This window comes from Eptatretus burgeri, chromosome 17, assembly GCF_056783735.1.
Source record: "Eptatretus burgeri isolate ZD-2024b chromosome 17, Ebu_testis_v1, whole genome shotgun sequence".
Taxonomy (NCBI): Eukaryota; Metazoa; Chordata; class Myxini; order Myxiniformes; family Myxinidae; genus Eptatretus; species Eptatretus burgeri.
In genome coordinates, this window is record NC_140977.1 from 25,002,244 (window position 1) to 25,030,154 (window position 27,911).

General features: G+C 43.2%; 3 protein-coding genes across 12 annotated transcripts in view; 1 reads left to right on the forward strand and 2 right to left on the reverse strand.

The window, feature by feature from the left end:
• LOC147009582 (DNA endonuclease RBBP8-like) overlaps positions 1-2,746 on the reverse strand; it is a 38,448-nt gene extending 35,702 nt beyond the window's left edge. The window contains exon 1 of one of the 3 annotated variants that reach the window (XM_085862233.1): positions 2,244-2,746. In XM_085862233.1, the coding sequence (XP_085718359.1) occupies positions 2,244-2,305 (62 nt within the window). In that variant the 5' untranslated portion in view covers positions 2,306-2,746. The remainder of the gene's footprint in view (positions 1-2,243) is intronic. The other 2 variants (XM_085862231.1, XM_085862232.1) reach the window with 2 other exon arrangements.
• A 5,064-nt stretch (positions 2,747-7,810) lies between these two features.
• TMEM14C (transmembrane protein 14C) lies at positions 7,811-17,981 on the reverse strand. Of its 6 annotated transcripts, none has more exons than XM_085862238.1 (5): positions 17,894-17,977; positions 15,814-15,926; positions 15,002-15,103; positions 10,505-10,592; positions 7,811-7,937 (listed from the first exon to the last, which is right to left on the reverse strand). In XM_085862238.1, the coding sequence occupies exons 2-5, from the start codon at positions 15,887-15,889 to the stop codon at positions 7,880-7,882; spliced, it is 324 nt and encodes a 107-aa protein (XP_085718364.1). In that variant the 5' UTR covers positions 15,890-15,926; positions 17,894-17,977; the 3' UTR covers positions 7,811-7,879. The 6 variants fall into 6 exon arrangements, with proteins under 6 accessions (XP_085718364.1, XP_085718368.1, XP_085718367.1 ...); XM_085862242.1 differs by having other exon boundaries at positions 17,905-17,923; XM_085862241.1 differs by having other exon boundaries at positions 17,898-17,916.
• Positions 17,982-18,132: 151 nt separating this feature from the next.
• The window catches only part of LOC147009584 (autotaxin-like), a 190,112-nt gene continuing 180,333 nt past the window's right edge, over positions 18,133-27,911 (forward strand). For 2 of the 3 annotated variants that reach the window (XM_085862221.1, XM_085862224.1), the window contains exons 1-2: positions 18,133-18,212; positions 18,359-18,457. The gene's annotated coding sequence lies outside the window, so the exon portion shown is untranslated. Of the gene's footprint in view, positions 18,458-27,911 lie in introns of all 3 variants that reach the window. The other variant, XM_085862222.1, reaches the window with a different exon arrangement.

A 27,911-nucleotide genomic window follows, 5' to 3' on the forward strand; every position in this document is an offset into this window, starting at 1 on the left:
CGCACACCGTGACATTGTCCACGTAAACAAAAGTGTCTTTGAGGTTTTCATCTGAGATGATGTCGTCCATAACTCGTTGGAAGCAAGCTACTCCATTAGTGACACCGAACGGGATCCTCTTAAATTGATAGAGGCGTCTACCTGCCTGGAACGCGGTGTAAGGTTTGTCTTCCTCTCGAATGGGAATTTGATGATAGGCGCTTCGCAAATCGATGGTGCTGAATATTTTGTAGTTGGCCACGCGTTCGACCATCTCGTCTATGCGCGGCAAAGGGTAGGCATCGAGGTGGGTGAAGCGATTGACCGTTTGAGAGTAATCGACAACCATTCGTTTCTTATGGTTCTGGTTGGTGGTCACCAACACCTGCGCGCGCCATGGCGAATCGCTCGGTTCTATAATACTGTTACGTTTGAGGGGGGGTATGCATTCAAAGGGTAATTAGGATGTTTAATTAGGTATGTCATGCTGTTCGAGTATACCAGGATCTCGATGTAATAAGTAGCAATTCAGTGGTGATAAGTTGTCTAGTAAATGTCCATTTCTTCAAGGGGGAAATGATAATTGTCACGTAATTAGATAGGGACACGGGATAGGGTAAGTGTGTCTGCGTAAACCCCTTTTAGTATTCTCTGGAGGCTTGCCGTGACGTCACAGGACAGTGCTGCGGATGGATTCGCCCCGTGATCACGATTGGCGGAAGGCGATGGCGGTGGGCCAATAAAACGGCTCGATTGGAAGTGACGAGGAAGGGAGGATAAAAAGGTTCTGTTCGGGGTCGAAAAGGAAAAGGAAGAGGAAGAAGATCGGGACAGAAAGACCGCTTTTTGGGGTGGAGATTGTTGTGCTGGGAGCGTGCTTGTTGTTGCGCTGATTCGGCCCTGGTTTCTTCGTGTCTTGTAGCCAAGCTGAGCCTCGTGCCTCACCTTGGTTGGCTCTGGGGTTCTGCTGGCTCGGAGTACGGGGTCGAACGGTGGGCGGACCTGCCTCCCTCTCCTGCTCGCAATTTGGCGCCAGAACTGGTTCCCTGGCGGCTGTGAGTGGACTTGGGCCAAGACCAGGAGGTCGACAGCACCACGGTTTCTCCTGCCCCCCTGACGAGAGCAAGGCCAGCTCGTCCGACGCCAATCCAGGGACAGTTGCGTCCACACCACGGTCCAGCCTGACCACCAGGAATAGCTACGTTTTGTGTGTGTGTGTGTGTGTGTGTGTGTGTGTGTGTGTGTGTGTGTGTGTGTGTGTGTGTGTGTGTGTGTACCTGGCGCCTTAGAGGGTTTGAGATTTGTATATTCATTGGAATTGTCTGTGTTTTCCCCACGCCCGAACCCACACCATCCCGTCGAATCGCCTCGGATCCCTCTTCTTGCCGAGTCTTGTTATTTCTGGTTAGAGGAATAAACGTTATCAACTCAGTGAAAAGCGACTCGTGCCACCTTCCTCGTCCCGTTTGCGGTAGAGCGATTAGAACCGCCATCTTTGGGTTATAAATAAATAAACCGCCCCCATCGTTTCGGCTCCTTCTACGTTGGCGGGACTGTTCAAGTCCCGTGAACGTCACAATACCTTCTTCCAGTAATCGCTTGGTCTCAGAAGTGATGAAGTTCATATCGGCGGTGGTATATCGTCGCGATTTGATCGCTATCGGTTTACAGTCTGGCGACAAGTTAGCAAACAGGAGGGGGGACGATACCTCTGCGGTGGTCAGAGCATTTAGAATTAGACGAGGTTTGCTTCCTCCAAAGGGTATTTCGACGCTCGTGTGCCGCTTGAGGACATTATGACCAAAAATTACATCTGCGCATAAATCACGAAGCACCAGTACCCTTACATCCCGATACGTGTAGCCTTTTACATCCAACTCAACATTGCAGTACCCTCGTACGCTGGACTGTAGTGATGTAGAGGCCTTGCATACCGTATTGTCTGTCGGGTGGATCTTCCATTTTCTGTCTCTCGCTAGTGAGCTGTTGACGAAACTTTCAGAGCTACCGATATCTATCAGCACCTCAGCCATATGCCCGTTAATTCGTACGTTGATGATAACTTTGGATAGATTCCCCGGTGAAGCTGCTGTTACTTTCTTTTGTGAGTAGAGAGCCGCAGAAGTGGGTTTATTTCTTCTAAGAGTAGATTTGCATACCCTGGCATAATGCCCTTTCTTGTCACAGTTCATGCATGTGGCATCCCTGGCGGGGCATTTGTTACGGGGGTGTCTTTTATACCCACAAAAGAAACATTTACCAACCGAAGTAGTTGCCGAGGAGTTTGACGAGGTCTGGGTATCCGATTCCTCGGGTTTATCTCCATCCTCAGTGTCGGAGGTATCCCGGGGAGTTCTTTGAGTTTCTGCCGTAGCAGCGTTCATTAGCAACACCGGTGTCCCATATGATTCAGATTGCTGCTGTGCCGCGTCCATAGCTCAGGCCTGGTCAGCTACCGTTTCAAGATTGGGTTGTGCTTTTTCCAGTAAGCGTTGCCGAATGGGGGCTGACCTGAGTCCCTGGATGAACGCCTCTCGGGTCGCTTCATCTCGATGTTCCTCGGCGGTTACAGCCCGGAAATTGCAGTCTTTGCCCAACTGCCTCAGAGCTTGCAGGAACTGATCGATTGTCTCACCAGCTTCTTGCCTGCGTGTGTTGAGAAGATGTCGTATGTATACCTCGTTCTTGTGCTTCACGTAGAGCGCCCGCAGCACGTCGATCGCTGCGTCGTAGGTGTCACACTCTGAGAAGAGCCTGAATACACTGGGCGAGACATGGTTTACAAGGGCGGCCAATTTGTCGGCTCCCTCTTCAATAATGGGCAGATAGTGTGAGAAGGAACGGAACCAATGCGACCACTTCATTTCCGAGTCAGAAGCGTTGGGGTCCGCATCGAACCTCTCCGGCTTGTAGATCTTGTCCATAGTCGGTTGAGGGAGCCGAAGGGATCAAGTGAAATAAATTGAAGTGAATGGGAGAGAAAAACCTTCGGAGTGTAAGGCTTTATTTCACTTGATTGAAGCCGACTCTACAGACACAAAAGGAATACATGTGCAGTAAGGAATACATGTGCAGCAAGGAATACATGTGCAGCAAGGAATACATGTGCAGCAAGGAATACATGTGCAGCAAGGAATACATGTGCAGCAAGGAATACATGTGCAGCAAGGAATACATGTGCAGCAAGGAATACATGTGCAGTAAGGAATACATGTGCAGTAAGGAATACGTGTGCAGTAAGGAATACGTGTGCAGTAAGGAATACATGTGCAGCAAGGAATACGTGTGCAGTCGATCACCGCAAAATAAATCAGCAATTAGCCAGCATAAGCACGGAGTCCGGTATACTCTCAATTCTCACCATTCAACGAGCACCAAGTGAACCACCGCCGTAAATGACAATGCCCCAGGGACAATCCCCCCGACCGCGCAGCATCTCGGTTTTATCTGTCCCGTGTGCGAGTTGCGCGACACGTGATCGCGCGTCACTTCATCCTTTATTTCATCACACCTGTTATAGGCAGTGTAGTTGTTGTTGTGAAGGAAATGTTGAGGTAATATTTATTTTTTTCAAATGAGATCTTCTTCTAGGCGGTGTAGTTGTTGTTGTGAAGGAAATGTTGAGGAATTTTTTTTTTCAGATGAGATCCTGTTCTTGGCGCTGTAGTTGTTGTTGTGAAGGAAATGTTGAGGAAATTTTTTTTTCAGATGAGATCCTGTTCTTGGCGGTGTAGTTGTTGTTGTGAAGGAAATGTTGAGGTAATATTTTTTTTTCAGATGAGATCCTGTTCTAGGCGGTGTAGTTGTCGTTGTGAAGGAAATGTTGAGGTAATATTTTTTTTTTCAGATGAGATCCTGTTCTAGGCGGTGTAGTTGTCGGTGTGAAGGAAATGTTGAGGTAATATTTTTTTTCAGATGAGATCCTGTTCTAGGCAGTGTAGTTGTTGTTGTGAAGGAAATGTTGAGCTAATATTTATTTTTTTCAGATGAGATCCTGTTCTAGGCGGTGTAGTTGTTGTTGTGAAGGAAATGTTGAGCTAATATTTATTTTTTTCAGATGAGATCCTGTTCTTGGCGGTGTAGTTGTTGTTGTGAAGGAAATGTTGAGGTAATATATTTTTTTCAGATGAGATCCTGTTCTAGGCGGTGTAGTTGTCGTTGTTGTGAAGGAAATGTTGAGGTAATATTTATTTTTTCACATGAGATCCTGTTCTCGGCGGTGTAGTTGTCGTTGTGAAGGTAATGTTGAGGATTTTTTTTTTTTCAGATGAGATCCTGTTCTTGGCGCTGTAGTTGTTGTGAAGGAAATGTTGAGGAATTTTTTTTTTTCAGATGAGATCCTGTTCTTGGCGGTGTAGTTGTTGTTGTGAAGGAAATGTTGAGGTAATATTTTTTTTTCAGATGAGATCCTGTTCTCGGCGGTGTAGTTGTCGTTGTGAAGGAAATGTTGAGGTAATATTTTTTTTTTCAGATGAGATCCTGTTCTAGGCGGTGTAGTTGTCGTTGTGAAGGAAATGTTGAGGTAATATTTTTTTTTCAGATGAGATCCTGTTCTAGGCAGTGTAGTTGTTGTTGTGAAGGAAATGTTGAGCTAATATTTATTTTTTTCAGATGAGATCCTGTTCTAGGCAGTGTAGTTGTTGTTGTGAAGGAAATGTTGAGCTAATATTTATTTTTTTCAGATGAGATCCTGTTCTAGGCGGTGTAGTTGTTGTGAAGGAAATGTTGAGCTAATATTTATTTTTTTCAGATGAGATCCTGTTCTTGGCGGTGTAGTTGTTGTTGTGAAGGAAATGTTGAGGTAATATTTTTTTTCAGATGAGATCCTGTTCTAGGCGGTATAGTTGTCGTTGTTGTGAAGGAAATGTTGAGGTAATATTTATTTTTTCAGATGAGATCCTGTTCTAGGCGGTGTAGTTGTTGTTGTGAAGGAAATGTTGAGCTAATATTTATTTTTTTCAGATGAGATCCTGTTCTTGGCAGTGTAGTTGCCGTTGTGAAGGTAATGTTGAGGTAATATTTATTTTTTTCAGATGAGATCCTGTTCTTGGCGGTGTAGTTGTTGTTGTGAAGGTAATGTTGAGCTAATATTTATTTTTTTTCAGATGAGATCCTGTTCTCGGCGGTGTAGTTGTCGTTGTGAAGGTAATGTTGAGGTAATATTTATATTTTCATAGCAAAAAGACTGTTTAATTTGATATATTTAAGAAGCGAATGTAAGAAGAATTCTACGTTCGCTTCTTGGCTTTGCCTATTCCATATTATTTTTTTTGGATTTCACCTTTCATTCTCAATTGTTTTCTTCATTAGTAGTTTTAAGCAAGTGTAGTCGTTAATTTCTTCCTTCATTCCTGCATTCTTCGTTCTTTATCTTCCGATTATACCAACCACAGTCGATGGAGTAATGGAGTCGAGCGTCAAATGCGAGTCTGCTAAGTCGGCGGTTCGAATCCAGGGTGGTGTTCAGTTATTACCACGCAGCTAGCTATCGCTTGCCAAGCCAGCCGTTCCTTATAGACGGTTTCCAATGCAGTGCTTGTTTGAGTGCTTAAGCCACTTTGCGAGCCATCTTCAAGAAACACACCTTTGGTTGGGTCATATGAAACACTTTAAACCTGATATGTGCTTCGTTCATGCCTGACACTCAGGGACAAACCACCATAAGTTGGCAACCATCTCTCTCTATTGAGTGCAGCCTGTGGCTGATGGTTGCATCGTTGGTTGGGACGCGGCTATGCCGCTGATGCAGTGTCCCCCTTACCAGTACGCTGGTACTCATTTTGCCAACCTCGGAAGGATGACAGGCTGAGTCAACCTCCTGGTGTATTTTTTTAATTCAGCTTGAACTCTTGGGGCTTGAACTCTTGGGGCTTGAACTCAGGACCCTAGGATCCCAAGTCACCACCCTAACCACTAAGCCAACACCAGGCTAGTTGGCAACCATTATGCAGGCTTTATGGACCTCATGGCATCTTGCGTTGGAATTTCTTGGATGAAAAGTTTTAACCCAAACATTAAGTTTGTGAATTCTTATTCCATTTTTATCTTCTCTTTTGCAGAACTTATCCTCCACTGGATGGGGAGACTCAAAGGGATTCCCGTTTGCCCTACGTCAGTGTCTGGAACTCGAACCTATGGGTTGTTCTTCTCGGGATGGTCGGATCATCTGCTCCCCTTGTTGCGCGCTCTGCGTGTACGCTCTCACATGAGCCTCGACATTGCATACAAAAAAACCCCAAAATCAGTGATTCTCAAGCACAGGCTCACTCTCTCTTTCGAGTGCAGCCTTCTGGCTGCTGGTTGCATCATTGGTTCGGGACACGGCTATGCCGCTGATGCAGTGTCCCTATAACCAGTACACTGGTATTCATTTTGCCGACCTCAGAAGGATGACAGGCTGAGTCAACCCTACTTGGTATTAATTCAGCGGCCAATGGGGTTCAAACTCAGGACCCTCGGATCCCAAGTCAGCCACCCTAACCACTAAGCCGACACCAGGCTTAGCACAGACTCAAACTGGTTTAGAGTGACCGGCTCAATTGCTTCCACTGAGAAGGAATTCAAAGTTATTCATACCTTTCACAGAAAACGAAGCCTGGTGTTGCTTAAAGGTTAAGGTGGCTGGCTTAAGATATTAGGGTCCTGAGTGGGTTGACACCCTGTCATCATTCCAAAGTCAGCAAAATGAGCCATTCAAGTATTCTGCGTCGGAGTGGCGCCCCGTCCAAATGAAATGTCCTCGGCAGCCCGATGTGCCTCACGGCGTGAAAGGAATGGTTTATTTATTATAGAAAAGGCACACTCTCGTACTTTCATTCAAAGATAAAACGCTCATTGAGTCAATGACATCTCATCCTGGTTTTTTTTTCTTTTCTTCTTTCTTACCTGGAAATAACATCATTGTCTGCACCACACTGATGCAGTTCCCCCTGAAGGTGAGAGCAGGAATTTGGAATTTGTTCAAGGTGCTGGTGATAGCTCGGTTACTCTTCGCGAAGGACACCGTGAGATCTTTGGCGTCCACTAATGCTGACAGATGGCAAACCCAGTCGAACGTCCATCCGAGATGACGCGCGCACGCACATGCACACACACACACACCTGAACCACAGGGATGACAGTTTAGAATCGAGTCGGGATTCAAACCTAGACTTTCATGGTCACACTTTGGAGATAACCATACCTCAACATCTTTTATTCTCTCTCTAACCCTATATTTTTCTCTCGTTATATTTATTTGCAGACTGAAATGTAGGCTCATGGAGGAGTTAAATGACGGGGCCACAGCTTCGCAGATTGACGGAGAATCAAAGGGGAATAGGGAGACAAAGACATCTCACCTGAGTGAGTGAGTGACAAAGGAAAGGGGAGGAGGTGTCAGTAAAGGTAGGAAAGAACAGGAATGTGCATGAAATGACGATGGACAGCATCTTAAAGAACGATAGGACGTGTAAGGAGACACCAGACACTGAGTTGGTTCCACTGATGAGAGAATGGAGCAGGTAACCAGGTGTGGTTGGGATTCTGGAAGAGCATGTTTGATCCGGGTGGGCTGAGGGATAGATGAGAGAACAGAAGTGAGGCAACAGAAAAAACAGAGTTCACCAAGCTGCCTGCAGTGGGCAAGAAGCAGACCTTAGGACTTGGCCTCCTGCCGAGAGATGCCAATAACACGGAGAGTCTCGGAGGTGATTGCCTCCAGGAGAGCAAGATGGGAGGCAGCTGCTCCAGTTCACCGTGGGGACTAATATTCCATGTCTTCCCACATTCTGCCTGCACTTTGTTATCATTCTCCCTCGACCCCCAACACTCAAAAACAAAGCACATTGCATTCCATATGTAATCAAGCTTTATTACAAGGAACCCCACTTTGGGTCGTAGCTTTGCTGGAGGAAATCCATCATGGCTGGTGAGGTTTGTTCAACATTTTCATACCCAATCGGCCCACCATCAATAAACTGGAAACAAGGTGCAAGGAATTAATCGAATGTTAGACATATATCTCCTGAGTTATTTATTTATTTATCACAATAGGCTTCCAACAAGCAACGTTCTCAACACCATATAAATCAGCTTATGTCATTTAATCATCAACCTGAATGTTATACACTTGGTTTGTGAGTATATACGGTATTTAATGAAATGAAAAAGTAATAATTGTTTAAATATCTTCACATTGCCCATTATTTGACGGTTTGCATGGGTTCCTGACTTCCTCGACTTCTCATAGCCAGCGTGTGGCTCTCAACAGAATCCTTTCATCTCCTGGAGTGCCGCAAGGCAGCGTTCTGGGCCCAATCCTATTCCTGATCTTCATCAATGATCTCTCTCACTCTGGAAAATCATGTTTATATATTTGCTGATGACTCTACCATGGAAATCAAGGCTTTCAAGATCATTGGAATCTCCTGTGATGAAGCTGAGTCTGTGGGCCTAACACTTCACCATCGCTGACAGGTATGTGGTCTCTGACTTATTCCTCATCCTTTCTGCTCTTGCAACCTCTGCCCTTTGCATACATTGTCCACAACCGCCCCCCCCCCCCCAATGTATCTGCAGGGTGCATGTGGTCCACCATCAATTCCCTTTTAGTGAAACTGCCAAAATCCAGCATCACTGCTAGCTACCAATCATTCATTTTTCTCTTTTCCCACCTGTGGAATCAACTTCCACATTCTCTTCAACCTCAGTTTCTCTTCAGGTCTTCAAGACAGCTGTTCACCACCATCTCAGATTGTCCCTAATCCAAAACCATGATGTTTTCTACACATGTTATTAACCGTCTCCCCCCCCCCCCAATTTTATTTTTTCCGCTGCTATATCCATCTTGTCAACCCCTTGCATTCTCCCCAACCCCACATTTTTTTCCCGCATCCCTCGCTTGTCCATATCTGTTTATCTATCTTGTCCCTCGGCCCTGCTGTTGGCATTTCCTCCTCTTTCTGCTGTTCCTTCTGTGCTGTTATGTCCTGACTCGTTCTTTGTTCTACACTTCCACGAGCTTTGACTCTGTGTAAAACATATTTAAAAAAAAAAAAGAAAAAGGAATTTCTTCTTCTTGCGAATGTCAGCTTGGCTGCTAGGTAGCTATCATTGTGTTGGGGCACGGCTGTGCCCCTATCCCAGTACACTGGTCCTCATTTTGCTGACCTCAGAAGGATGACAGGCTGAGTCAACCCCAGCTGGTGTTAATTCAGTGGCCAATGGGGCTCAAGCTTAGGACCCTAAGATCCCAAGCCAGCCACCCTAACCGCTAAGCCAACACCAGGCTAAAAGAATATCTGTGGTGTTATGGCTTTGGCATTAACATTCTCTGACACCAAGTGTCCATCAGAAGCTGGCCTGATATTACTTTGAGTAGATTCAGTGCAATGTTGGCTATATTTCCTCATTTGGATCCATGTATCACATGTAAGTGATGCATTTTATTTCCAAAAGTACCTGCCAGATGTGAAATGTGAAAAATTGTTCAGCATAGTTGAACAAAGCCTGATTAGAGGTATGCATCAACAGCCCATTCCAGGATTTTAAAGCCCATATTCTCAGAAGCCCATAGCTTATACAGTAGTTGAGAAGGTACAAATGTAATACAATGTGTAGGTTCAGGTTGGTTTGTTTGGCATTCCTATTTGAGAATATGGTTCGTGATGCCAAAACCACACATTGAAATCCCTTATATTCTGTGGGATTTTATTAATCTGGTCTCATAATAACGTAAAAGTACGTCGACATCTCCTTATGGCTTTGTGCTGGATGTGATTTGTGTAAAGGGTAATCCATGAGCCTTATTAGTGCTAATTAATAAATCTTGGAACAAGCACTGCAGTTTACTTTTCATTTGACACAACCCAACCGATCCGGTGCATGTTGAGATCAAAACGCAAAACCACGGGATCAATGGAATAAGAAGGAAGCAATAATTGGATTCATGACAAAAGGTTGAGGCACACGAGTCTGCAAAAGCTTCTTGATTGTTGAACACTCAAACCAAAGGCTTTTACAATGATGGTACAACATGTTTACAGGCTGTTATAGTCTAGGGTGGTAGTGTTCGGGCGAAATGGCAACCAAGAGAGAGCTCATGAAACCTGTACATGACCTGGCATGCACTCTAATGCTCGTGCACTACTTTACCAAGAGGAACATTGTCGGTATTTGCCACAAGCATTACAGTGTGTAGAGATTTGGAGCAGAATGGCCGACTTGACGTGCATCATGAGCAGCACGATCGCTATGCGCTCTCCGATAGACTTGGGCCCGAAGCTACCAATCACGCTTCTCAAACTTGATGCCAGGAACACTTTTCAATGCAAAACAAGGGGCATTGCCAGCGACTCCAAAATAACCCTTTCAACAATCTTCTCTTTAACCCCTTTATGGCAGTCTTTCAACATGCTATCGTTGTTTTCACTCACTTCTTTAGCATTGTTGCTGTTGGCATACATTTTGTTTAAACACAAATGCGGAAAACAAAATAACTTATCTCACTATTTCCTTATCTAGGGCAACGTGCGGCAGAGCATACCTCACTCCAGCGATGAGGCCGGCAGGCATAAGCTTGCCAGAGTTGTAGAAGCGCATTCCCATCACGGCACTGAGAACGCCGGATGCAGCTAATAACACAGGAAGCCATCAAAATAACGCTCACTGCACCAACATCACATTCACCAAAGTTCCATGGCAATATTATTTTACCATACAAACCTCTATCTATAGTCTATAGCTTTATGGGTAGAGGGGTTTTCATCATGACGTCAAGAGCTTCTTGTGGTCAGTGATCAACATTAACTTTAATGTTTTTTTTCAGGTTGTCCATCGGACAGGTGGGTCTTTACTTTTACCTGTGCCGTCAACCATTGAACCCGTCTCATTACAAGTGAAACAATTTAATTATCAAACGTCAGAAGGAGCCCCACTGCGCCAACCTAAAACAGATTTCATGGATCTGTAAATCATGAAAATTACTTTAATAAACTAAACTAGAGAGTTCATAGAACACCTTACCATGCACAGTCTTGAGAAAAAGGCATGAGAAGGGTCTTTTCAACTCTTGCATGTCTGAGCATGATCTATGTATTAGCTTTGTTCGTGAGTTTTGAATAACAGGCACATATGAAGCCAACAGGTCAAATGGAAGAGTCCAGACCTGAACTTTATGCCAACTCTTCTCGGAGAAACTGGCCATTTTGGAACAATCTTTGAGAAAAAGATGCACTGAACAAACGGATCTTTTGGACAAAGTTAGCTCGGTGGTTGCATCACTCGGCACCACCATTATGTCTGAATCTCACTGTTACTCCGTCCCCAAAGCATGCGGCAAATATGATCGTTCGAGACGGTGTAAACTTTTGCCAAAGTACTGTTAAACTGAAGGTTTTTGCGAGTGCAAACAATAGCGAAGTTGATGGCGTGCCATCGCAAATCCTCACGCTTACCAAAGTTGAAAGATGGCAAACGGTTCCATGAAGAATGACCTAACATCAAATTGTGGGTTAAATCCCCCCCCCCCCATCTTGACCCCCTGTGACACAAAGTCCCCACCCCTGGGGCATGAACTGGGGATCGAATCCAAAACATCATTACATATTTTATGCATCCCCCAATGTATACAAAGTGTAATTTCAAAATGTTTCAAAATGTGCCTGTAATTGGATGTTTTGATATTTGACCTTTCGACCCTGCGCCAGGGGGCTGCTCTTGCACCTTCTTGCCATGTGGTGATCATAACTACCAAGTTTGGTGCACTTATGCACAACTGTTAAGGAGGAGATCGCATGATGGACAGACAGAGAGACAGACGGATGTACGGATGGAGCCAATTAAAGCCCCCCCCCCCCCATGATAATAAAATTAAAGTTTTAAAGGTTGTAAAAAAAGAAATAATCCGATTTGAAGTTTAACAAGCTGTCAGTTCACACTCCTTGAATGCACAGTCTCATTTAACATATTCAATTAGTTCTTCATGTCTGTTGTTTGTGTCCTTTCTGACGTCCTTGCAAACAGTAAGTTTCCTGTTTGGAATTATTTTCAATTCTGTTTGACTGCCAGACAGGCAAACAGAATAAACCAAATTACCTCACTCCTCTGTGTGGAAATGCACTCGGGACAAGATTCCGTACCATTTGCCAAATTCAGAGCCAAAGTACTGATGAACTGCAGGTTAGTGTTCCAATGTTCAAAATTCAAATTGAAACGAGAACGGCACTCAGGAGAGCACATACCTCCGCCAGGCTGAACAGTTTATGTTTTGTATCCCACTGATAGGCCGGATTTGCATCCGGATTTGAACCAAAATCTAATAGGCTTGTCCTCATCACCTACCCAATTCATCCACTAAGTTTTGTCCAAATCCATCCAAGTTTTGAAATATTGTGATTATGTATAATATATATATATATATATATATATATATATATATATATATATATATATATATATATATATATATTGTTGCGGTTCTAGGAACCGCATATATATTGAAACAAGGCAATGGCATCAATCATGCAGTGGTCCCCAGACAGTTATTTCATTAAAATATGTGCAGTTAGACCCTTCCCTCATGTCTGATGAGTCAAATGGGGCAAGTGCGTTGTGTGGATCTCATAGTTAGGTCTGATTATATCTCCAACTTCATTCCGACTCTTTTTCTCTTATTCCTGAGATAAATCCAAGCAACAGCCGGCTGTAAAAGCCACGGCCACGGCCTGCACTGTAAGGATGCGTCTTCGCAAAAGTCAGCACAAGCATTGACAGCACGTGCCGTGCCTGGGGCATAGAAAAGCATCAACAACACGACTGCGCCGCTTTGAGGATGCGGTGTTGGAGGCCGACAGTAGAACCAAACAACCTTGCCCCACCGTACAGGACGCACGCGGCACGTTCTTTTCAACCCATTTCTGAGTCTGATAATTATATCTATCCTATTTTCAATCCAAATCTCTATACTCTTTTCAACCCAAGTCTACATCTAATAATTATATCCAATCTTTTCCTTCAATTCCTGACACAGATCAGAGCAGACACGGGCGCAGCTTGTAATAAATAACCGCATGTATGGTGGCAGATTTTCCCTGTGTCGTAAGAAGCGACCAGGGTTGCGCCAGGAAGGGCATCCGGCGTAAAACATGTGCCAAATCACTATGCGGATCACACGGATGATTCGCTGTGGCGACCCCGAAAGGGAGCAGCCGAAAGAAGAAGAAGATGTATGGTGGCGGATCCGCGCGCACTGTATGGAGCATGCATAGCGCATTTCTGCATTCGGGTCTGCGCATGGGTTTACAAAAACATCTTACTGTCGGTGTTCGCTTTCCACAACGGCCACAAATGTCTCCCGCAGATGGCAGACATCCTCCCGCACCTCCACCGTGATACGGCTGCGACCAAGCAGAGGCATGCTGTACAGCCCAGATTGCTCGGGCCGCATGGCGTACGGAAAAAGCAAGCACATTGACCAGCGCAAACCGCAGGTCGCTGGGGGTGCCCGGGCGGGCATGCGAGGGCGACGTAACCCTCGGCCGGTCGCCGGGGCACGGTCCGGGAGTTCGGTGCAGGACGATCGTATCACGGTGTTCAGAGTGAGACGATTCCGCAGCTCAGGTAGGTACATGCATAACTTTTTGAGATATTTAGCTGAAAGACATGTTTATTTCCTTCGTCTTCATAAATTGTCCCATCACACGTCATGTGAACTTGTCGCCATATTTTGGATGTGTGACATGAATGTAGCAGGTCTCATCGTGCGAGCATATGGAGCGATATCATTATGATACGGGAGAAATCATTGCGCATTTACCAAAGTTTCCGCTAGGCACCTGGAGCAAAAAGCTCCAGTTCAACTACGGCTACCCACAAGTTCAACACAAGCAATGAGTGGTTTGAGAAATTCAAAATAAGATTCGGCCTTCATCATGTAAAATTAGTGGGGGAAGAAGCAGCATCGGCAGACCATGATGCTGCGAAAAAAACTACCCACCGCAGCTCATGGAATTAATCGAGGCAAATGGATTTACACCGAGCAAGTTTTAACGCCGATGAGACGGGATTATTCTGGAAGAAAATGGCATCTGATACCTGGACAGACCTGCTCTGGGGTTCAACGTAAGGTGGTTAAGGATCGTGTTAACATTCTCTGATGTGGCAATGCTGTCGGCGACTTCGGCGAAAAGCTGATGCTGCTCTTCCGATTGCTGAATCCCACTCTAACAGCACCATCATCATCACCCTGAGCCAAGTCTTGTGGTTTATATTTACGTCGGAGTACATAATGCTCTTACCCTCATCCACCTTGCAGTTTTGTAAAAATCACCTCACTGTTTTGGAATAAATTCAAAAGGTAAAAGTCTTGTTTTTGTTTATTTCAATGTTAACATGCTTTATATTTACTTTACATGTTTATTTCAATTGTGATGTGTTTATTTATGGCTGCCGCCGACCTCCCTCTCTATTTTCTCAAAGCCCAGGAACCGATCTCCCCTTTTCCCATTGGTTCTTGGTTTAATTATCACGGGTTTGACTATCGTGGCATTTTCCAGGAACGTAACCCTCACAATATTTGAGGGTTTACTGTATTCGCGATGTCAGCAAATGCATATTGGTCTGGGATTCAATTTGAATTTCAGCCTGTTAGTTGCATCATCACTGAGGCACGCAGCAGTGCTGCTGATGCAACATCTCTGCACATTTGGACAGGATTTTGCAATTTGTTCAGCAATTCACTTGCTCTTCGAGAAAGACACTTTGGGATCTCTAACATCCACGGGACATCCAGTTTAACGTCCCATCCGATGGATGGCTCCCTTTTTTAAAATGCAAATCCATACAATGCGAAACACCCGTTTTTCGCTGGGTCGAAATTCAAACGCAGGCTCGACAGTTCTGAAGCGAGTTCACATACGTCTCACCTATCCTGACAGCCAAAAAGTTTCCAATGACTATCAAGAAACTGAAACAATTACCTTATTAAATGAGATATACAGTACATATATATAATCGCATAATAATTGCAATGGTGTGTACCAACCAAGTGAAAGCCAGATGTTGTGAGGGTCTTGGCTGAGCTGATAAGCCCCAGCTCCAGCCAGACCTCCAAAGAGCAAGCCTGCAGCAAGAGAGGGCACGCTACCTAAATGGGAAGAGGGGGTGAGGGGAGGGCGACACATGAATCAGCATAGAGGGTGAGGTAAGGGGAAGGAGGAAAAGCAAAAATGGACTTTATAATGCTTGAACGAGTAAACCAGACTCGGTGAGACGGGGCATTGTCTTGAGCCATGGAAGTCTCAAGTGTCATCACCAAGCTGACCTGTATCCTCCATAATGCAACTACGCAATTCCACTTCATCAACATCATAACTTTTACTGTATAATTACCAATTTAATTCAACAGTAACATACATGTTGAGTTCCACAAAAGTAAAATTACATCCATTGCTTTCCTCTGTTGCTGGAAGTTGCAATTGCAAGTTTCGGGGGATGCCAAAACTCGAGCCCCCTTTGTCCTACGATCCATGTTTATAAAATGCTGAACCTCATTGTATGAAGCGATGACTTCTGCGTTCCAATCAAAAACATCCACACTTTTATGAAGCGAACTTGCTAAAAAAACCTTGCTAAAAAAAAAAAAAAACGCATTATCTTACTGTGCACGATGTCCAAATCCCACAAAGCAGGAGATAAAAATCACGAAAAATGACGAGGGCTACATAATGGGACCAAAATCATGCCGTGCAAAGGGAGGGATAAAACGAATGAAAGAACCTCCTGCCATTTACTTTGGGATTCAGCGCTGCTCAGCAAGTTTCATTTAAAAGCCTATTGCAGCCACTTTGTACGTACCTGCCTTCACGTAACCAATGATTCCTCCTGTTCCCACCAGCATGGCATAGCCATAGCCCAACCAATCTGTGGACATTGTTTGCTCTCTTCTCCACACAATTCAAAGGACACACCTGAAGAAATACAATAAAAGGAACTTAATGTGACAATCAGCCTCAGCATTTTCTTTTTGTCCACAATGTCAGGGCTGGCAGGATGGCCTCAAGGTATGCACGGCCACTCAACTCCAAGTTGTCTTGCTTGGGTTTGGAATCCTGACCCACCTATAAACTGTCATCCTGGTGTTTCACAGGCAAGGTGATTCATCAGTTTGTGTATGCCGTCCCTCGGATGAATGTTAAACTTGGCTATAAAGTGTCAACCTAACCCTAACAAAGCACAGAAAGAGCAGAGGGTACATGACCAGAAAGGAGAAGGTAGAATACAGAGACCACTGACCTGTCTGCTATGTGAAAGTGATCGGCCTACAGACTCAGCTTCATCGTGGGAGATTATAATGATATTGAAGGCTTTGGTTTCCGTGGCATCAAGCTGTAAGGCAGGAGAGCTGGCACAGAAGGTGGAGCAGTATTTCCACCAAACTGCAGATGAAAGCCTTGCAGGTGGATTGGAGTTCAGCTGTGTCGAGGAAGGACTTTGTATGACGGATGATGCCCAGTTGCCGACTGGCTTTGGAGGTCAACTTTGAAATGTGCTTTGCCCAAGAAAGATCGTGGCTTATGATGAGGCCCAAGAGTTTGTGACTGAACTTCTTCAAGAGGATTGTTGAGAAAGTAGATGGTTGGGGGGGGGGAGGTTCTAAACAGTCCCTTCAGAGAGACATGGAGTGAGATTTGTCAGGATTGAAAGACACGTTCCACGTGTTGGACCAGTTTGTGATTTTATCCAGATATGCAGAGAGCGAAGAAGCTGCTGCTTGCTGATCTGAGGGATGACAGATGGTACGACAGAGGGCGGAGTCATCAGCAAAAAGATAAAGAGGATTTTCCAGAGATTCCGAGAGATCATTCAAAAAGATCAGGAACCGGAGTGGGCCCAGAACACTGCCTTGGGAAATTCCAGCCTTGGCAGGGAGAGGAGATGGAAGGGTTCCGTTGAGAGCCACACGATGGCTTCGAGAGTGGAGGAAGTCAGTCAGCCATGCAGTTGGTCTTGGACGCGGCTCTGCCGCTGATGCAGTGTCCCCCTTACCAGTACACTGGTACTCATTTCGCCGACCTCGGAAGGATGACAGGCTGAGTCAACCTCCTGGTGTATATTAATTCAGCGGCCAACTTGAACAGCTTGAACTCAGGACCCTAGGATCCCAATCCGCTACCCCAACCACTAAACCAACACCAGGCTCGCTTGGATTCCATAGGCAGAGAGTTTGGAGAGTAAGGTGGGATGCCATACTGTATTGAATGCTGGAGATACGTCCAGAGAGAAGGCCCTGATCTCATGTCTGACATGAGAAATCGAAGTGATGGTAACTTCCATATTAAAACACACACACACACACACACACACACACACACACACACACACACACACACACACACACACACACACACACACACACACACACACACACACACACACACACACACACACACACACACACACACACCTTCCCAGGAGTCAGTCAAGCCAGGGATCAGTAATTGTCCAGGTCCATCGGAAGGAGGGCACACTCGGTGATGCAACTCCCCTTGGCTGTGAAACACCAGGCAGCTTCTTACTAATGATCACACGAGCTCGGGAATTGAACCCACAGACGATTCAAATCATTTTATCCAAAATCATGTTGCGGGTTAAAGTTTGCGAGTAAACTTCCACAGATATTATTACAGCGAAGGTGACAAAACGTACATTTCACCACGAGGGCTATTTCTGCAGTTGTTACGCAATCGAGACAGTCAGTCAGTCAAAGATGACCCAATAACAGCAGCTTTTGCTTTATGGAGATGTTAACAAACACAATGCAAGCCGATACCGATTGAATGAACGAAGGAAAACATTGCAAGCAAGAGTAAACGCCAAAAAGATAATTAAATAATAACAAAAACTCCACTCTGAAAACGATCAAAACCGCACTCACTCACGAACGACTCACGAACGACTCACGAACGACTCACGACGCACGCACGAAGGATTCACCTTGAATCTAGCCACGCCCACTTTCAAACACGGAAGTACATTTCATTGCTTGTTGAATTTAATAATTGCCTATAAACGCGAAACGTAGCGCATTGCGCGTCGTTTCACAAAAGCACGTTCATGTTGGCTGTACCTTTTACACAGACGAAATCGAGAAACATGAAAATGGGGGAAGGAGGGAAGCAGCCTTGCTTGTAAAAAATAATTGTGATACACCTTTCTTGGAAACGTTCGTGCATTGCACGAATCACGGGGTCTCGGTACGTATTGCGCAACGTATTGTTTTATTTAAAGATGATATCCCTTATCTGTTTACGAAGGAGCATCGCAGGACACATTTGGAATCATCAAGTCAGAAATCTTCAGCTTTCTTTTAATTCGTTTGTATGTCTCCGCAATGCTTCAGAATGCCCGTCCCTGCAATTTAATGTCCATCCGAGTGATGGCGCGCAAAGGAAAGCACGAAGTCGGGTCACCAATGGAACCTGCACGAGGTGGTTCAAAGGTAAGTGCACCCTCACCGTCATCATCGTGCGATGCATCGTCATGGTGACATCTCTTTTGGTAATCCTGTGCGGACACGTCTTGTTTCTTTGACTCGTCCATCTTTCCTTTTTGTGACCATCACTCCCGCAATTAATATTAAGCAAGATCGTGCGTTAAAAAAAAATCAACGGTTTCAAATGGAGCACTTAAGCCGCTTGACAAGCACTCTACAAGAACACTTGGTGACGTCACATCTTTTTCCTCCGCCCTTCGTAGAAGGGCTTGTAGAACACGATACAACATGTAGTGTTCAAGTAAATGACAATAATTTTTTTTTTTTTTAAATCCCCAAGTTTTAGGCTAATGAAGTAGTCCAGCATCAGTCCCGAATACCACCCTAACACACCACCCCCATTGAACCTTTTTTTAAATTGAAGTACAGGAACTGCAAACCTGGAGGTTCTTGGAAGTATTATAACAGACAATTAGTGCACTACAGTGTTCAAGTAAATAATTAATTTAAAATAAAAGAAGGATTGTAAAATTAATTAATAAATCAATTCTATGTTTTCCCGCCGTTTTCCGCAGTCTATATTACATCACCCTTATCTCACACGTTACATTAGTTCTTCGTGCCTGTTGTTTGTGTCCATTATGACGTCCTTAAAAACTGTAACCTTCCTGTTTGGAATGATTCTCAATTTTGTTTAACCGCCACGAGTAAATATATTATCTCACTCCTCTCTGAGCATGAGCGATTGGGATGAATTCAAAGCCAAAGAACGTTAAAACGAGAAACTTGTCTTCCTATTCACGTTCCGATTTGTGTTCAAAATGAAACATTCAATTGAAATAAGTTGTTCCTCCATCGTAAACTGATAAGACGGACAGACAGTCGGACGTGAACCAATTGCTTGACACCACTTTTTGCTTCGCGCATGCATGGCAACGAGAGAGTTCGTGGAACACCTTATACCGTGCAGTGTTGAAAAACAAGTACGTGAGCGGGGTCTGTGAGCGGAAAATTTGATTGGTTGTGATGATGTAAAATGCCATGGTATTTTGTCAAAGTACTGCTAAACGGAAGAGTTTTTAAAGTGCCAAAAGGCGATTTGTGTTTCACAGCGTGCAAATACTGTCGGACCCTGATGTTCTTGGTTCTGCTATTTGCGAACCCCGCATATTTATGATTCATAAAATGTGGCCTGCTTCTATATTTGTGGCCCTGTGCTTCGTATTCTCGCGTTGTTTTTTTTTTTGCAGTTTTTCACATGACTTTTGATTTTCACTAATGAATCATGAGCCGCTGGGAACGTATCCCCCTTTTTCCCATTGAAACAATGCCCTGACATTCGCGGATTTGACATTCGCGACATTTTTCAGGAACCTCTCCCCCGCAAATGTCAGGGTCTGACAGTGTGTCATGAAATTGAAATAAAATAAAGATTTTAAAGTTTGTGGGGGAAAAAAAAAACTTTTGGAAGTTTATCCCCGTTGATGCAGCGTCTTTCACACCACCTTATTGAACACATTACTTTAGTTCTTCGTGCTTGTTGTATGTGTTCTTTATGACATCGCTAAAATCAGTGTTTCCTGTTTGGAAGTATTTTCAATTTTGTTTGATTGCCGGACAGGCAGACAAAGTAAAATAATTATCTCACTCCTCTCAGTGCACATGCGATCGGCTCAAATTCAGAGCCAAAGTACTACTAAATTGCAGGTTCGTTTTCTGATTCATGTTCCGATTTACGTTTAAAGTGCAACATTTTATTTTAATTAAGTTATTCCTCGATCGTAGACGAATAGACAAGTACAAGTGAACCAATTGCTTTACCGTGCTTTTTGCCTCGCATGCATGGGGCAATAATTAACAGCAATAATCTGAAAAGTTTCCAAGGATAAGCAAGACAAAAAGAACAAACTTCTGTTTCTGGAAGGACTTCCGTTTGGACTTCAGTTTACAGCTACCTGGTCATGATGGCTTCAATTGGTCCTCTGAGAGATCTGCTTCCAAAATGTAACAATCATTCCAGATTTGTCTGTGCTGCCATGAATTCTCTGTTATCTGTTTGTGTCGCTTGTTGTTCAAAGTGAGTGCTCACTCCTGTGTATTTTTTTCTTGCTCATTTTATTTATTTCAATCCTCTGTTTCAGGCTTGGATAGTTTTGGGCCTACCCGTTTTTTTGTCATTGTTTTTCCCCAAACTGACAACGTGTCTCCATTTATCTCTGTCGCATTAGTCACCACCCTCGCTTCAATTCCCTCCTCAAACCTTGTGTTTAATACAATTTTTTAAAATTATTATTTAAAGATAAGCGTTTTTGCTTTTTCTTCTTTCACCCTCTCTCACCCCATCAATTTGAACTATTTGAAATGGCAGTTTCTTCTGCGACCGTTTTTGATCACATGTAATTCGTTTTTACACCTTTTATCCCAGGTAGTGTTACTTATAATCCCTCAGCTTAATGCTTGTTCCCTCCTCACTCCAAAAAAAAAAAAACACAACAAAATAACTCTTCACTGCAAACCTCTCCCACAAAAATAGCAATAACAAGGACAATAACAACAAGAAAGCATCTGAAAATGCAAAGTCCGTCCGCGTTCGCTTTGTATTCAGACTTCTTCTTCTTCGTCCATATGCTAAATATGATGAAAACAGCTTAAACTAGAGGGGGAGCACTCGGTAGAGTGCAAAACCTCCGCCGCCAATACTGCTGGGTTGCTTAAGTGAACCCGATGTCCTATTCATTGTAGGTCAAAACGGATCAGACTCTACTGAACCACGATTGAATAAACTAAACTCGATCGATGCGCATGTCGAAATGCCACAAAAATAAAATCGATTTTTTTTTTGAAAAAAGGTGCAAAGTTTTTTTTTTCTCCAACAATCTTTTTTGAGGGGGCGGGGGGGTTGGAAATCACTTAAAACATGTAGAAATGCAAAAACAAAAATTCAAATATTTTTCAAATAAAATCGAATTTTTTTTTTAAAAAGTTGCAAATTTTTTTTTTCCTGTAACAAATTTATTTATTTTTGGTTGGAAATCACATAAAACATGTAGAGATGCAAAAAAAAAATTCAAATATTTTTCAAATAAAATCGAAATTTTTTGAAAAAAAGTTGCAAAATTTTGTTTTTTTTTTCTCTAACAATTTTTTTTTTTTTGATTGGAAATCACTTAAAACATGTGGAAATGCAAAAACAAAAATTCAAATGTTTTTTCAAAATGGCCACCATAGCGGCCATATTGGACTTTGGACCAAGTCCAAAATCTAATGGCATGATCCTTGGACCATACCTAATCCCCCACCAAGTTTCGTCGAAATCTGTCCAGGAGTTTTTCCGTAATACTGTTCACAAACAAACAAACAAACAAACAGACAAACAGATAGGGGTGAAAACAGTAACCTCCATCCATCTTCGATGGCGGAGGTTAACGAGAGGGGGAGCACTCGATGGAGTGCAAAACCTCCGCCGCCAATACTGCTAGGTCACTCAAGTGAACCTGATATCCTATTCATTCAATTTGACGTCAACAGTGCTCACAGAGTTATCGTTTACAACTTTCCCTTTTACTTTTAACTTTTACATACTCAATTCATTCGTCATAACTAGATTCCTTGAGACAGAAATTGATTTTACGTGGGTATATCTACCTGAAGTTCCAAAATCAGCCGCAGTTATAATTTTGGCATGTTTTTTTGTTGGAAATCACGACTAACATGTAGAAATGCAAAAAAAATAAAAATAAAATAGAAATTTTGTTGAAAAAAAAAGTTGCAAATTTTTTTTGGGGGGGGGGTGGAAATCACTTAAAACATGTAGAAATGCAAAAAAAAATTCAAATATTTTTTCAAAATGGCCGCCATAGCGGCCATATTGGATTTTGGACCAAGTCCAAAATCTAATGGCATGATCCTTGGACCATACCTAATCCCCCCACCAAGTTTCGTCGAAATCCGTCGAGGAGTTTTTCCGTAATACTGTTCACAAACAAACAAACAAACAAACAGAAAGGGGTGAAAACAGTAACCTCCGATCTTTGATGGCGGAGGTTAACAAGAAAAAGAGCAATCAGAGATGATAGACCCTCACCCAGGACTTTTGTGTGGTGTTTGTGTAGTGGTGTGTTTCATAATTAATAAGAAACATAATTAGAACTGCCGTTTTATAGCTGCTGGCAGTGATGACCGGGTACCAAGATGTCCCGCTTTGATTGGACACCTGACCCTGACCAATGACATTTAAAAATTATTATTCAATTGAATTCAGAATGGGATTAAAATATATTCAATTCAAATCATATGGAAGATCAAATGGGTACAGTCCTGCATTGGAGTCATCAGAAGGAACCCAAACAAGCAAAAAGTAAAGATGAAGTCATCAGGAGGAACCTGGATAGGATTCACGTTTAAGCTGCTACTCCTCTACCCTCAAACCCATCCAGGCACAGCCAAGTAAGCCTTATTCAAAAATAACCCAGATCCAAAAATTTAATAACTCTGGTTGTCAGACCATGTGCCCAATGAAGTTGAAATTTAAAACATGTATCCCCATCACCACTAGATCAAAATTGTGAAGTTTCACTTCGATTGATTAAGCGGTTCCAGAGAAAACATTATTAATATTTTCTTCAATCCAATATGGCTGCCAAACCATGTGACCTCTCAATTATTCCTTAACAAGTTTGTACACCCTTGGCTTGGGGAACATTTGTGTGAAGTCTCCCCTTGATCTGTCTTGCCGTTCTGGAGAAGAAGATTTTTTTGATAGGTTTTAGGAGAAATCCAAAGAAACTGACGTCAGGAGAAACTGACGACTGGGAAAACTATAAAAGAGCAGGAAGGTATAAAAAAGAAGAGTTGGACAGATTGGGAATAGACAACGAAGGCTCATTTGAATGGGTAAGAAGAGGTCAGTTCAACTGGGATGGAGAACGAAGCCATATAAATGCCCAAGACCAAGGACACTATACTAACGGCTTTAAGAAGATGGCAGGACTGAGTCATCGGCCAAGTGTAGGCTCTGCAAGGTAGAAACAGAATTAACGAGTAACCTCCTATCGGGATGTAAAAAAAACTCATGTCAGAGCAGCTGTACAACAAAGGCACAATGAGGTATGTGGAGTGATCCACTGGCACATCTGAAAAAGTCTCATTATCCCAGTTCCAAGAAAACTCGTGGAAACATGAACCAAAATCAATCATTGAAAACAAGGAAGTAATGCTCACGTATGACCGTATGATCCCAACGAGCGTGAACATAGAAAACAAAGCATGGTGACCAGATATAGTACTTGAGGTACAGAAAAGAAAAGAAGGCATTCTTAATGGAAGTGTCAGTTTCCAGCAATTTTGGCCTAAACAACACAGGAATCAAAAAAATGACCAAATACCAAGACTTCAAAAATTAAGTGGAAATATCCTGGAAGCTGAATTGTGCCAAAATTGTACCAGTGATTGTTGAAGCAACAGGAACGATAAAAATGAACCTCACAGAGATCTTAAAAATCATCCCTGGGAATATTACTGCAAACAAACTGCAGTTGGAAGCTCTCCGGGGCTCGGTGCCGATCCTCAAAAGAGCCCTCGGAATAAAACTTTGAGAACAAGAAAACTTCACAACTTGGTCCATGAATCATGATCCATTAGTGAAACGGAGGTGGATACTTCGAGGCCTAGGAGAACTCTGTTCTACCCTCTGAAACCTGCATTTGGAGATAACAACCAACGACACACACAGAAGTAATTAATTTAAAATCCCATCTCCCACGTTGCGCAGGGGTTCAGGTTAATAATAACAAAACCAAACTTAATCTGCCAAATTCGGTTACTCCTTCATTCCCAATCGGTTATCCTTTTCAATATCCCCAAACTGAATACAACGTTTCTTCCTCAAAAAGCCCTTCATAACATCTTTTAAAATGCTTCAAAAATGTATTTTAAAATGCTTCCAAAAAAAACCTCTCCTTATCACTCTGTCAGGAACAACCCATTCATTCATTCATTCATCCTTCTTCCCTTTCATTCATCCTTCTTCTTGATTCCCCCCCCCCCACCCAGCTTCACCCAAGTGCCGCCTCCAAGCTTCGCCCACCCACACACCTTTCCCCAGCCCCACAACCACCCCACCCCCCCAGCTTTGCCCCAGCCCTGCAATGCCCTTGCTTCACTCCAGCACCCCCCACCCCCAACAGCTTTGTTCCGTGCCATAATTTGCAACAGTGAATAACAAAGAATAGGAATAATAGAAAATGGAAGGTATGAAATCTCAGAACCAAGGCGGACACACCACAAATCCACCCACCTGCAGTCATCTTTGTGCTCAATCCAAGGTCAATAAAACAGGAAGGAAATGGGGGAAAAGGGTGCGCCGACACGACTCCCTCACCACTCCCTTTCCCCCATCCACCATACTATCATCCATTATAAATGGGCCACAAGGTGATTCACAGATTGGTTATTGTGTTTGAGAATTTGGTTGATTCAATGGAGTTCTCGTGGAAATGCAATCACTATCATTTTCTAAAACTAAACAAGGGATGTTTATAATATTGAGGGAAGGACGAGAGGGATAGTGTGAGAAAAAGTTGGGCAGGGGTGAATGTATTGGTGGGTGCACATCAAGGGGGAAAGGAAGTGGGGTGCAGGGTGGGGGGAGGGAGGGAAAGTTTAAGGAGGGCTGCACTTGTTTCTTATAACCTGTAATGGGACCCATTGCTTGAAGTGTTTAACGAGTCTGCTCTGTCCTCATGTACCCTGCAAATCCTCAGGTTTAATTCCTCCTTGAGGAATACTCGACTTTGTCGAGGCCATAGTTGATGTCTCGTAATTTTTTTGCTGCTTCATCAGGTGCAGAGCCATCGGGTTTGTTTTTTTCTCGAGAAATGTTGGGATTTGGTTGAAAAAGTGCATGCATGTTATGCTGACATCTGTGAAAGAACGTATGTAAAAGTTGGGAAGAACCTGAACACGTGAGGGCAAAAAGATGGGAGGAGGGATACAGGGGAGCATACGTGCAGGGGACATAAAAGGGGCTATAGGGGTATAAGGAGGAGTGGTGGGGTGCAAAGTGTGGGGGGGGGGGATATGGACAAAGGCAGAGAGTTATAGAACGTGAGTGGCAGAGAGAAACAACAAAACAACAAAAATGAACTCGAGAGTTCATATAACACCTTAACCCACGCCATCTTGCGCAAAAGGACACGGGAAGGGTCTCTTCAACTATTGTTACGTGTTTCTGAGCACGATTGATATTTCCTATAAGCCACAGTTTTGTGTGGATCTCGATATTTCCCAGCACTAAGAGAGAGCAGCAAATTTGATTGGTCGAGATGGCGTAATATTTTGCCCAAGTACTGCTAAACTGAAGGCTTTTGGAAGTTTCAAGAAGGCGATTAGTTTTCGACAGTGTTTGACGAAGGTGTATAATTCAATTGAAATATAATGAAGGTTTCAAAGGCTGTAAAAACAAAAAATAAATAATTATATTTTCTCGAACATTTACCGCCGTTGATGCATTGTCTCTTATACCACCTTATTAAACACATTGATTTAGTTCTTCATGACTGTTGTTTTTGTCCTTTATGACGTCATGAAAAACAGTAAGTTTCCTGTTTGGAATGATTTTCTATTTTGTTTGACTGCCGGACACACAGAGTAAAAAAAAAATTACCTTATTCCTCTGCTCATGCGTATTCGGGATGAGATTCTGTGCAATTTGCCAAATTCAGAGCCAAGGTATTGCTAAACTGCAGGTTTGTGTTCTAACTCATGTTCCGATTCATGTTCTACAGTGCTCAAAATGTAATATCCATTTGAGATTAAGTAGTTCCTCGATCATAGACTGATATCTGTCGACAGAGACAGACAGTTGATAAAGTGAACCGATTGCTTAACGCCGCTTTTGCTAACTAACTACAAATTTAGTTACCTAAAAGTCCTGCCAACAACCCTATACCCCTAGATCTCCAATACTTCCAGGTACCTATCAAATTCCGATTTAAACTTATCAACTGTTTCTGCTGCTCTTTGCCTTTCCAAGGAGACCATGCCATGCATTAACTACTCTCTAAGTGAAAGACCCCAGCCTTAATATACTGGCCCAGCTCTCTTGTTCTTTACAAGCAAGCTTATTCTTCTTATTCTTGCATATGGAAGCTTGGCTGCCAGGTAGCTATCATTTTGTTGGGGTGCGGCTGTGCCACTGATGCAGTGCCCCTATTACCAGTACACTGGCACTCATCTCACCAACCTCAGAAGGATGACAGGCTGAATCAACCCCACCTGGTGTTAATTCAGCAGCCAACAGGGCTCAAACTCAGGACCTTAAGATCCCAAGCCAGCCACCCAAACCACGAAGGCCTAAGCCAACACCAGGTATACAATCAGGCTGTGGCCCCTGGTCCTATCACTGTCCATTTTGTTGAAGAACTTTTCTGCTCTTATTTTGTCTCTACCCTTCATTATCTTCAACATCTCTATTGTATCCCCTTGTAATCACTTCCTTCCTCATGTGTAAAGATAAAGTACTGTCTCCATCAGCCTCTCCTCATAGCTGAGTCCAGCTAGGCCCAAAATCAATCTAGTAACCTCCAACACTTTTTAACAGCCTTAATGAATCCTACCCTGTTACGGGTTTGGCTGGGGAAAGTTGCTTGCCCGAGTCTTTCACGGATCGACTAGTTAGGCCTGATGTTTGACTGAAGGTGGCAGGAATTTAGAATTTGTTCTAGGATGCTGCCGAAAACTTGCCTCTACTTCACGAAAGACACTGTTGGGATTTTTTATGTCCAACACCTCATGCTAGTAGACGGGACACCCCCAGCTTATTGTCCATACCTACACACATCGATGCCTCACCCTGCAAGCAAAACAGGATGACAGTTTATAGCTGGGCCGAGATTCAACCCCATGAGGCTGTACAGCTCAAAGTCGAGTGCACATACCTCTTATAGTCCAGGCAAAAATAAGGTTTGATCGGAAACAAATTGCAACATAATTTTTTTTAGCACAATGCATTTCTATGAGGTTCCCACAACACCATACTAAAAGTACTAAAATAAAAATACTAAAAATAGTACTAAAAATACTAAAAGTCCTAAGAAATCTCTGTTGTGGAAATACGTCCAATTTGGATAAATCCAATATGGCGGCCAATTATCAATATTGTGCCATATCTTTGCTCACAGATGACATATTTGAGTGATTTCAACTTCTAGAATGGGTATTTTGTATACAAGGATGCATTTAGCATACTTTTACACTTCCCTGGAACAAAATCTCATTTGCATAAATCCAATATGGCTGCCAAATATCAATATTTTGCCATATATTTACTCTCAGACAACAGGTTTGAGCGGTTTATATTTATAGAATATTTGAGGGGATCAAAGGCTAAATTTGGGATAGTTTAATATCTTGATTGGATGGGTTTAAATAAAATGATGGATGAATTTAATAAAATCCAATA

Excerpts from the sequence above, each read along its gene's own strand:
- TMEM14C (XM_085862238.1), bottom strand. The coding sequence starts at position 15,889 with ATGTCCACAGATTGGTTGGGCTATGGCTATGCCATGCTGGTGGGAACA. Across the intron at positions 10,593-15,001 it reads CAACATCTGGCTTTCACTTG|CTGCATCCGGCGTTCTCAGT; the intron begins GTTGGTACACAC and ends CTGTGTTATTAG. Across the intron at positions 7,938-10,504 it reads GGCCTCATCGCTGGAGTGAG|TTTATTGATGGTGGGCCGAT; the intron begins GTATGCTCTGCC and ends CCTTGTTTCCAG.